The sequence below is a fragment of the Coffea eugenioides genome, unplaced genomic scaffold (assembly GCF_003713205.1).
Source record: "Coffea eugenioides isolate CCC68of unplaced genomic scaffold, Ceug_1.0 ScVebR1_1919;HRSCAF=2855, whole genome shotgun sequence".
NCBI classification, from domain to species: domain Eukaryota; kingdom Viridiplantae; phylum Streptophyta; class Magnoliopsida; order Gentianales; family Rubiaceae; genus Coffea; species Coffea eugenioides.
In genome coordinates this window covers 1-12186 of record NW_020862358.1, presented here as the reverse complement: position 1 = coordinate 12186, position 12186 = coordinate 1, and the positions used below count along the sequence as shown (strand labels likewise).

The 12186-nt window shown below is 37.3% G+C and overlaps 1 protein-coding gene across 1 annotated transcript; it reads left to right on the top strand.

Annotated features, from left to right (window-relative positions):
- The first annotated feature begins 444 nt into the window (after positions 1–444).
- Positions 445–6753, top strand: LOC113756037. Its single transcript, XM_027299857.1, has 3 exons — positions 445–846; positions 1048–1740; positions 6745–6753. Exons 1-3 carry the CDS (start codon positions 445–447, stop codon positions 6751–6753), a joined length of 1104 nt encoding a protein of 367 aa, XP_027155658.1.
- The last annotated feature ends 5433 nt before the right edge of the window (positions 6754–12186 follow it).

Sequence of the window (12186 nt, the reverse complement as noted above, 5' to 3'; positions counted from 1 at the left end):
TGAGGATGACATAGATGTTGATAGTATGTCTCTGGCAGGTAGTGAGAATACTGACATGTCCTTTTTTGATTTTGATGATAATGAGGAGGGTGATATTGTTTCTGATTCTGAAAATGAGGAAGCATGTGACCCCATTCAGCAAGCTTTGAAATAAAAAATGTGGACGTATAACCTAACAGGAAACATAGAGTTTAAGAAAGGTCAGCTGTTCACTAATATTGATGCATTCAGAAAGGATTTCCTATTGTGAGAGTGAAGAATGAAAAGAGTAGAGTAACAGCTATTTGTGGTGTTGAAGGATGCAAATGGAGAATTCATGCATCACCAGTAGCAGATTCCATCACCTTTATGATTAAGTCTTACCAAGGTGAACACACATATGTGATGGATAGGAAGAACATAGAAGCTACAGCTGACTAGATTGCAAAGAAACTAGTACCAGTCATGAGAATTCACCCTAACATGTCTTCCAAAGGAGTAGAAGCAGAGATGATTAAATATGGTGTGCATCCAAGCAAATGGCAAATTTATAGAGCACTTTCAAAAGCAAGAAATGAGATTGAAGGCAATCACAGTGAATCCTACACCAAATTGCCAAAGTATGCAGAACTTCTCAGGAAATACAACCCGCACAACATTTGCAAAATACATTATGATAGGCCTACTCTCCTTGTTGAGTCTAGATTTCTGAGAATATTTATTAAAACTCAAAGAAGTGGATTTCTTGAAGGCTGTAGACCTTTTGTTGATTTTGATGGATGTATTTTGAAAGGTCCCTTTGGTGGCGTACTTCTCACAGCAGTAACTTTAGATGCTAACAATAGCATCTTTCCTATTGCATTTGCTGTGACTGAGTGTGAAAATAAAGAAACATGGAGTTAGTTTTTCCATCACTTTGAGGAGTTCTTTGGGCCATTTGGAGAGAATGGTCCTTTAACCTTCATGAGTGACAGGCAAAAGATACATTAATTCTGCAATAGTTTTGTTCAGTTCTGATTCTGTTAGTCATTAGTGTAACAATATAATTTTTTTTGGTTTTCATTTTAGGGCTTGAATCTTGCTTATGAAGATATAGTGCCTATTGCTCATGGAAGGCATTGCTGTAGGCATATCTGTAGCAATTTTAAAGCTCAATTTCCTAGTATTTTGCTCAGTAACCTGTTCTGCAGAGCAGCAAAAAGCTTTGACATTGCAGGGCATAATGAAGCCATGGCCAACATAAAGAAGCTAAACATAGAAGCTTGGAGATATCTGGAGAAAATTCCCAAAACAAGTTGGTGTAGATATACCTTTAATACTGGAATTAAGTGTGATCATGTCACAAATAACTATACTGAGTCCTTTAATGCATGGATAGGTGAGCTAAGAGGGAAACCTATCTCAACATTGGTTGAGGGGTTGAGGAAGAAGTTCATGAAGAAAACGCATAAGAGATATCAAAAAGGGTGCACACTAACCACTACTGTCACCCTAAAGATGATGGATAAACTGCAAAAAATAGGACAAGCATCAAGACAATGTCAACTTACTATGGCAGGTGATGACATATTTGAAGTGGGGAATATGAACAGGTCTTACATAGTCAATTTGCCAACTAAAAGTTGTAATTGTGGAGCTTTTCAAATTTTAGGACTTCCTTGTAAACATGCTGCATTGGGGATTATTTACAAGAGACAGAAGCTAGAGTCCTACTGTGACCATTGGTTCTCAAGAGATATGTACTTAAAGACATATGCAAGTGTAAGTAATCATGTTTTTATTCTTAATTTAGTCTATTTTATAATTATTTTGCCATAGTGTTATTTAATTTTACTATTTTGCATTAATTTTTCTTAATTAAGCTTTTATCGCGTGTGCGTCGAAAGTTTCTCGAAGGTCACACCGGCGTGACTAATTGGAGATTTGAAGATTTAATACTAGACTAATAAGTATGAGTAATTGTAGTGCTAGAGGAATTACCCTGAAGGATTAGTGTATAAGTGTAGCAAACAAGAGAGAAATTGGTAGTGCAAGGCACTATTGAGCCACTATTGAAAGTTGACTTTTTATACAAACTTATGGTTAGCCTTTCCTTTATTTTTTCACCACAAACAAATTAAACATTTCACTCCCTCACACACTCTCTCTCTCTGCCAAACAAGGAGAAGAAATGGGGGAAGAGAAAAGCTTCACCTTTTGCTCCAATCTTGCTTGATACTTTTCATCCAACCCACAAATCTCTTGGAATTTTGCTATAGCTTGAAGGAAGGTGCAAGCTTGTGGTGTTTCTTGGTGAAGTATTGGTGGAAAGTCTTGCTTACAACTAGGGTTTAGGAGCTTGAAGAGGTAACCATTTCATCCTTCTTTAATCTTTCAAATTTTACCAAGAGTAGAGGTTGTATTTCATGGATTTGAAACCCTAATCAAGAATCTAGGCTACTGGACTTGAGGAAAACTTTTATTTCTTGCTTTACATCTAGGCTAGTGGTCTTGAGGTGGCCTTTTAGGTAGCTGACTTGAGGCTCTTGCTTGATTGTTGTTGTTTGTGTGATGAGTGACTTGATATTGGCTTGGTAAGAGGAGAGAAAGTTGGAAGAAACTCATGGGAAGAGCTGGCCGAAAATTTCTGCCTTGTTGCCTCACTTGGATTTTGAATTTTGTTACTTATATGGCTGTTAAATTGCTTGTTATATGTTGTATTATGTGTGTGGAAATTGGTTTTAAAAAATCATTTCAATTGGTTACATAAAACTTGGGTTTTGCAGAAAAGGTAGCAATCTGGAAAACAACGGCCAGGGCAGCCGACTAAGGGTACTTTGTTTGAGCATAAATCTTTGTACAAAAATCGAAATCAAGTACCGTTTGTGGCATTTGAAACTAGACACCAAAATTTTTCCAACGGTATAAAATTACCCTGCTAATTCGTTTTGAATGAGCCGTAGCTAACTAGCAAAGTGGACTGACCTGTTTTACCTGTTTATCCGAGAGAAATTGTAAAACTGTATCTTGTGGCTCAATTTCTTCTTACTTGTGAAAAGAGTCTGAAAATAATGTCTTCTGATGAATTATTACATTTTGAATCTAGTTTCTAATGCCATAAACCATTTTCAATTTGGACTTGTGTAGAGTTAGATATGGTCTGATTTCAAAACTGTGTCAAAGCTGGTAACTGGAAAATTGTTGAATAGGTTGTGAAATCCAGCCATCTTCAAACTGTTGTATCTTGCTGTTCAAAAATCCAAATTTAGTTCTTCTTGTTGCGTTTGAAACTCTTTCTGTGTTATAAATTTCAGAGGCTAATTCAATTCCTATGAATTTTGCTGAATTTCCAAACATTGCTGAAAAATCAAGACTGGTTCTGCCCTGATTTTATGAAGTAGCAACTTTGAGCTGAGATTTGAATAATTTCTAGTTGGAATCTGGGAAAAGTGTCTTCTGGAAAGTTTTAATACTTTGAATCTAGTTTCCAACGGTGTAAAGTTTTCAAAATTTGGACTTACCAAACTCAAGATTTGATTTTCCAAGTATGGTCGCGTAAAGCTGAAAATTTCTGATTTCTTAAGGAATGAACTTTTAAGAACTTCCAACTTCCTTTTAAGATTGATAATCCGTTATAAGCTTGATTTCATGGATGATACAAGTTTCCCTTGTGACTTTAAATCCTCATTTTTGAATCTCGATTTTCGATGAGAAAATCTCTTTTAAGGCGTTGTCTTAAATTTTAAACAAGTGCATTTCTGTGAGGACTCGAATTTTTCTTATTTTATTTTATTTTATTGACTTAATTAATTATTTACTCACCCGTTTTCTCTGAATATTTTATTCCAATCTCTTTATACTCAATTACATGGAACTATGACCTACAAGTATTTTAAAAGTGCCTTGATTCGAAAATTTATTTTTGAAAGCTCGTTTAGAGTGAATAGTGGATGCGCCTTTGGAGACAATAATCGATTCGAGAATACAATAACCTTGGAAAATTGGAGACTTGTACATTAGTCTTGAAATAGGTATTTTTATGTTTAAGTGTTCAATTATTAGTTAGTGATACTATCGTTATAAGAATTCTTGAAAATTCCACTTTATCGCGCACAAATAGGGAGTACGAGTTTTTACGCGCGCGATTAATTGAGAGACTTTAGACCCTTATTTTTAGACCATTAAGAGTGAATAATAATAGTAGGAATACAAGTGCATTAGAGGTTTAGTGCACAAGTTGTGAGAGCCCGTAAAATTTTTCTTAATTTATACCATTTAATTCTATTCCTTTTCATGCATTTTCCTTATTTTAGTTTACTACATTAATTTTCTGGACACCTTATAAGTGAATATAGCTTTTCCAACCATTTTTCTAGTATAAGTTAGTTCGGGTTAAATTTGAAGTGCGTTATGGATGTGGGATGTTGGGTGTCAAACCAGCAAAAATAAAATTCCTACTCTTAAGTCACGAATTAAGTCCACTATGGTACTGGAGCAGGGACTTAGGTTGTGCAATGGGTTACTAGCTTCACCCTGGTGCCAGAGTTTGCTTGATCCGATATACCAAAGTATATTAATTACGTGAAAGACAAAATTCGAATATAGCAGCGAGCAGGGTCGAATCCACAGGGACTTGGGAATTTATTTTGAATGAATGTAACATTAAATAAAAATGGGGGGAATTGATATGGAACTGTCTAATTTAATTGCTCAAATTAGAAATATAAAGTAAATTAACGGAAGGAAAATCTCTAGTCAAAGGTATAATCTCCACTAATGGTTCGAATCACTGATCACAGATGCAGAGATAAAATCTTTCATTTACAAATAAACTGGTTATGGTTGTCAACAAGCTCTGACAACCTGCCTAACCTTCCTGATTCGATAACCACAACAAGCTCTGTAGTTATTGCCCTAACCAATTAAGCAGTCCTAAACACGCTCTTAGGATTTAACCTATTGACAGCATTAATCATTAGACTGGCCACCAATTATAACCAACAAACACACACGCTCGGTTTATTTAGGCTATATCATATATTTCCGCAACAACGACTCAAAAGTTTCTACTACAATTGAATCATATCACTTGCCACATGCACTAAAATTACCCAACAATTACGGATTGAGCACTCTTAGATGGCTGTTAATTACTCACACAATTAAACAGTGATCAAGTATTTAATTGCAAGAAATAATCATATGCATAAGTGAACAGGAAATATATAAATACTTGCAAATTAAAGAACGTAGGGAAATCAATTCGATCTCACAGTTTTGTCGAACCAAAGCTTCGATTTAACCTCTGACTAGATGAAGAAATTAGCCACTCCTCATAGTTGAATTGCAGCCAAAAGTACTGGATTGCAAAGGCATTGCATTTTTACTAGAAAACAAGGAATAAAAGATGTTTTTCCCGTTGGGGAATATTGTCGAACACCTGGCGTGTGTCAGAGGCCAGTCCAGAGAAAGGAAACTAGAACTAAACTAAAAAGCTAAACTAGAGGTCTCCTTTTTCTTCTGTACGTCCTCTCCTTAAAAAGCCAAAAGTAAGATGACTAAAAGCTCTCTCCGGTGGTCCCCACACATGTGGACAAAGTCTCCAAAATTCCTCCTTCTTCCAAGTCTTTCTACGTTGCTTTTTTTGAAGAGCCCAAATGACCTATAGCTTTGTGGTCCCCACGAATCCAAGGCCTAAGGATTGAAGCCCTTAGAAGTCTCCATATTCTCCATAAAGTCCCTCCTTTTTGGTAGTTTTCTGCTTCATTCCTGAAATTAAGTCCAGATACCAAATATGAGTAAATATCAGCAATTAACACAATATTTGTCAGGGATAGAAGGGGAAATCAATAATAAAATTACTAACAAATTACCCCCTATCAATTCCCCCCACACCTGAATCATGCTTGCCCTCAAGCATGGGGAAAGTATACAGACACCAAAATTTGATACTGGTCATTGCTCTATCTACCAAATTGCCAAGATATTCAAGAGAGAACCATATATCGAATCCAAGAAGCATCCCCCCCAGTTAGCCCCTGAACCACAAGCTCCTTCAATTTCCGAATTAACTATTCTAAGGAAAAGGAATGACACACAGCATTTATCAGCTAATGGTCCAAATATTCACACAAGTCCCTATATTAAGTCCATAAACCAGCAAGCTTCCCTATTATTTATTCTTTTTTTTCTTTTTTCTTTCCTTTTTTTTTCTTCCTTTTTTTTTTTAAGGCACATAATAATATTTGACACAAGAAGACTTAGTCTCTAGCCGCCGGAACCTTTTGACGCGAACTCCAACATTTTTAGATGAAGGAGCCCGCTTACTCAGCTCCTACCGCTATACGATCACGTACTCATATAAAGTACCACCTTTTGACGCGAGAATCGACACTTTAGGTGCAGATCCCCGGTTACTCAGTAGTAACTCATAGCGGAGTACAGTCCAGATTATTCACAGCCAAACAAAGCCAAAAACACATAATAACAACACTAAGAACCAAAAATAGGAGCAGCTCGCCTCATTATTGCCAAACATAGAGAACTGGAGTCAATATTGGACCAGTTCACATTAAAATGCCAACAGACATTCCCTATGCCTAGAAAAGTTAACAAAGAAATAAAAAAAAAATCAAGCAGTCCGATATTCACCAAGGAGATGTCTTGGACCCAACCACATTAACCCGATACATACTTATTTTAAAAACTTGGCAAAAGTAGAATTAAAACCAATAAGCCAACACCCAATTTTTTCTCTTGTCTTTTTTTTTTTTTTTGGATTCGCAGGAGAGATAAGCCCCCAGAAGAAAGAAAGAAAATGAGCAACTAGAAATAAAACTAACAACTAAAGAAAACTAAAAACACTAGCACCCCATTAGATCCCCCCACACCTATAGGACACATTGTCCTCAATGTGACAAATAACCAACAAAAGTGGGTGAGAGGACAGCAACACTTCCCTGAAATCCGGTCAAAGAGGTGGACGAGGCGGAGCTGGAGGAGGAAAACCCGTATGATGCAGAAATTACGCCAAATTCTATGCTATGCCAGCTACATTGGCATCGACGTTGGCCATGCGAGCCTCCAAAGCCTGAACCTGGAAAATTAAGAAGAGAGGAAGAAATGAGCTGAAAGCGCGTTTCTGAAGCCTTTATTGGGACACATAAAACGCGTGTTAAAACGCGCCTTCAACTCGCGTTTTATAAGTCGCGTTTCCTGCGCAAATCTTGCAGGAATGAAAACGCGACTGAAAACGCGCCTACAACTCGCGTTTTATAATTCGCGTTTCCTGCGCAAATCTTGCAGGAATGACAACGCGACTAAAAACGCGCCTACAACTCGCGTTTTATAGTCGCGTATCACGGTAGCTTTCGGACGATTCTGATTGTGAGCTTCCTGCACGTCATCACGCGGGCACGTCAAGACTGAAGGGCACCTATAAATCGGCAAAAACGAAAACTGAAACCCAAAATTAGTCGAATTCAAGGAGAACACCTCTAAACTACCACACGGAATTGAACAAACAATTAAAAGGAACAATTGGCTTGCCTTCCAAAAGCGCCTTTTTTTAATGTCTTTGGCTAGACAAAATAATGCTTCAATCAGAGAGTTCAGGCACTGCAAGGGTCACCTCCTCAACATTATTAACTTGAAATCCTTCATAAAAAGGTTTGAGACGATGACCATTAACCTTAAAAATCTTGTCAGTGTGAAGACTTTGAATTTCTATTGCACCATGAGGAAACACATTAGTCACAATAAAAGGTCCAATCCAACGAGAACGCAATTTACTAGGAAAAAGTTTAACTCTAGAGTGAAAAAGAAGTACTTTTTGACCAATACAAAAAATTTTCCTTGAAATTGCTTTATCATGAAATGCTTTTGTCTTCTCCTTATAAATGCAAGAACTCTCATATGCATCATTTCGGATTTCCTCCAACTCTTGCAATTGCAACTTCCTGTGTTCTCCAGATTCATCCATCCGCATATTATAATTTTTAACTGCCCAATATGCCCTATGTTCCAATTCCACAGGTAGATGACAAGGTTTGCCAAAAATTAATCGGTAAGGAGACATACCTATGGGGGTCTTAAAAGCTGTACGGTAAGCCCAAAGTGCATCATCTAAGCGCAAACTCCAATCCTTTCTATTGGGATTCACCGTCTTTTCAAGTATCGACTTGATTTCTTTATTGGAGATTTCTGCTTGACCACTAGTCTGCGGATGATAGGACGTAGAGACCCGGTGAGTGACGCCATATTTCTTCAACAATGCTTCCATTACTCGATTGCAGAAGTGTGTTCCTCGGTCACTGATAATTGCTCTTGGCGTGCCATACCTGACAAAAATATGAGATTTAATAAAATCAACTACAACCTTAGCATTGTCAGTCCTAGTTGCCTTAGCCTCTATCCACTTTGAGACATAATCAACTGCAAGTAATATATACATATTACCAAAAGAGGAAGGAAATGGACCCATAAAATCTATACCCCATATATCGAAAATTTCACAAACCAGTATAGGAGTAAGAGGCATTTGATCTCTATGGCTTAAATTACCTGTCTTTTGACAATTTGCACATGATTTACAAAATAAGTATGCATCACTAAACAAAGTTGGCCAAAATAAACCACACTCTAAAACCTTTCTTGCAGTTCGCTTAGGGCCAAAATGTCCACCACACGCATATGAGTGACAAAAAGATAAAATTGATGGAATCTCTTCTTTAGACACACACCTGCGAATAATTTGATCAGAACAATATTTCCACAAGTATGGTTCATCCCACACATAATATTTAACATCACTTTTAATTTTTTCCTTTTGAACTCTAGACAAATCATTAGGTAGCGTTCTAGTAACCAGATAATTCACTAAATCAGCATACCAGGGAGTTGTCTTTTGAACTACAAAAAGATGCTCATCTGGAAAATTATCCTTCAAGGGAGCAGGTCTTTCACTATTGATCAAACGACTGAGATGATCAGCAACCATATTTTCGGCACCCCTTTTGTCTTTAATTTCCAAATTAAATTCTTGGAGTAGGAGAATCCACCTTATAAGTCGTGGTTTGGCCTCTTTCTTGTTGAGCAAATATTTCAAAGCTGCATGGTCAGAATAAATAATGACTTTAGTGCCAAGTAAATAAGAACGGAATTTTTCTAAAGCAAAAACAATAGCTAAAAGCTCCTTTTCCGTAGTCGAATAATTGCACTGGGCACCATCCAAGGTCCTCGAGGCATAATAAATGACATAAGAAGCTCTGCCCTCTTTCTGGCCAAGTACTGCACCAACAGCAAAGTTGCTGGCATCACACATTATCTCGAAAGGAAGACTCCAGTTTGGTGGTCGAACCACTGGTGCTGAAGTCAATGATCCCTTGAGCGTGTCAAATGCACTCTTGCAATTATCATCAAAATGAAATACCACATCCTTTTGAAGTAATTTGCATAGAGGATGGGATATCTTTGAAAAATCTTTGATGAAACGCCTATAAAAACCTGCATGGCCAAGAAAAGAGCGAACTTCCCGCACACTTGTAGGGTAAGGTAAACATTTGATAATTTCTACCTTAGCCTTATCTACCTCAATTCCTTTTGCAGATACCACATGGCCTAAAATTATGCCTTGGTCTACCATAAAATGGCATTTCTCATAATTTAAAACAAGATTAGTCTCAATGCACCTTTTAAGAATTTTTGTGAGGTTAGTTAAACATTCATCAAAAGAATTACCATAGACAGTAAAATCATCCATAAACACTTCTATGATATTCTCCACATAATCAGAAAATATACTAACCATACACCTTTGGAATGTAGCAGGCGCATTACAAAGACCAAAAGGCATTCGTCTATAGGCAAATGTACCAAAAGGGCAAGTAAATGTGGTTTTCTCTTGATCTTCAGGCGCCACTGGAATTTGTAGAAAACCTGAAAAACCATCAAGACAGCAATAATGAGATTTTCCTGCCAACCTTTCCAACATCTGATCAATAAAAGGCAATGAAAAATGATCTTTACGAGTTAATGCATTTAATTTTCTAAAATCGGTACAAACTCTCCACCCATTTTGAACTCGAGTGGGCACTAACTCACCTTTAGGATTTTCAATAACAGTAATTCCTGTCTTTTTAGAAACTACTTGAACAGGACTTACCCACTTACTATCCGAAATGGGATAGATTATACCTGTGTCAAGAAGTTTTAAAACTTCTTTCTTCACTACCTCCATCATTGGTGGGTTCAATCTCCGTTGAGCCTCTCTCGAAGGCTTAGCACCATCTTCTAACAAGATGCGATGCATGCAAGTGGCTGGACTTAATCCTTTTATGTCAGCCACTGTCCATCCTATTGCCTCCTTGTGGTCCTTCAACACCCGAATTAGTTTTTCTTCCTCTAAAGCAGTCAATTTACTGGAAATTATTACTGGGAGTGTATCTCCATCTCCCAAGAATGCATACTTTAAATTATCCGGTAACTGCTTTAATTCCACCTTCGGGGCTTGCACAATAGATGGCAAAAGCTGTGAATGAGACAGAGGTAATTCCAAGTAAGACACATTGGAAAATTCTGGACAAAGAGAATTCAATTCAAAAATAACTTCCTGCAATTCAAAAGGAAAAACAAACTTCCCTTTTATCTTTTGCAAATTTTCCTGACAGAGACCAGTAGAAATAGCAACCTTCAACGCATCGTCATTATTAAATTCAAAATTTTGCTGCGCCAAAGAATCAATTACATCTATAACAAAAATTGAATGAGATTCACCAGGATATTTCATGGCATCATAAATACTAAATTTAATAACATCACCATCAAATTCCATAGTCAATGTGCCAGTGAAAACATCAATTTTTGTTCTAGCAGTTTTCAAAAATGGTCTCCCTAACAGTATTGGAGATGAATTAGAATTATCATCCTCCATATCAAGCACATAAAAATCTGCAGGAAAAATCAAATTATCAATTTGCACTAAAATATCCTCCAAAACTCCATCAGGATAGGCATTTGATCGATCAGCCAGTTGAATTATTACGCCCGTCTCTTTTAAAGGCCCAATGTTCATCAAATTATAAATAGAACGAGGCATAACATTTATCGAAGCACCCAAATCCAACATAGCTTTTTCAATTTTAATATTACCTATTTTGCAAGGGACAGTAAACATACCTGGGTCCTTGCATTTAGGAGGCAATTTTTTCTGCAAAACTGCCGAAACATTTTCTCCCATATGCACTTTCTCGTTTCCTTTCAACTTTTTCTTACCAGTGCATAACTCCTTCAAAAATTTAGCATATCTAGGAATTTACTTAATTGCATCTAAAAGAGGGATATTTACCTCAACTTTTCGAAAAGTGTCCAAAATCTCCTGTTCTTGCTCTTGCTTTTTGGACTTTGCCAGTCGACTAGGAAATGGAGGCGGAGGTGTAACCACTTGTGTTGATTTTTCTCCAAAATCTGGTTGTTCCAAGGCTCTAGGTTGAGACACATTCCCCTCTTTTTCGAGCTCTTCCTCGATTGCTTGTTCAGAAATTTTCTTGCTCGGCTCAGGCAACTCTTTGCCACTTCTTAATGTGATGGCACTAGCATTTTGCTTGGGGTTGACAATTGTCTGCGAAGGTAGCTTTCCAGATAATTGGGACTCCAATCTATTGACTGTGGAAGCTAACTGGCTCATTTGATTCTCCAAATTATGAATGCTAGTTTTCGTCTCCTGTTGAAATTGTTGAGTGTTAGTAGCCAAAGATTTCACAATATCCTCAAGTGACATACCTGATTTAGGAGCAGGTTGTTGCTGTGAAAGTTGAGGTCTAGGTTGATATTGTGACTGATGTGGAAATCCTGGTGGCCTTACTGCATAATTAAAATTAGGATGATCCCTTCATCCTGGATTATAGGTGTTTGCATAGGGATCATACCGTCTCTGAGGTGGTCCTGGAAATCCAACTGCATTAGCCTGCTCAGTCGAATCATCTTGGAGTGTGGGGCACATATCTGTTGGATGACTCGAACCATAGCAGATTCCACATGTTTTCAATTGCTGCATTTGTCCTATAGCTAACTTTTCAACCAAAGAAGTTAGACAATCTAATCTTTGCTCTATTGAAGAATTACTTACCTCATTGACTCTACGAGTCGTGTTATCCTGCCTGTCTCCAAATTGTTGAGCATTTGCAGCCATACTCGATATCAAATTTCTTGCCTCCGTGGGTGTTTTATTCA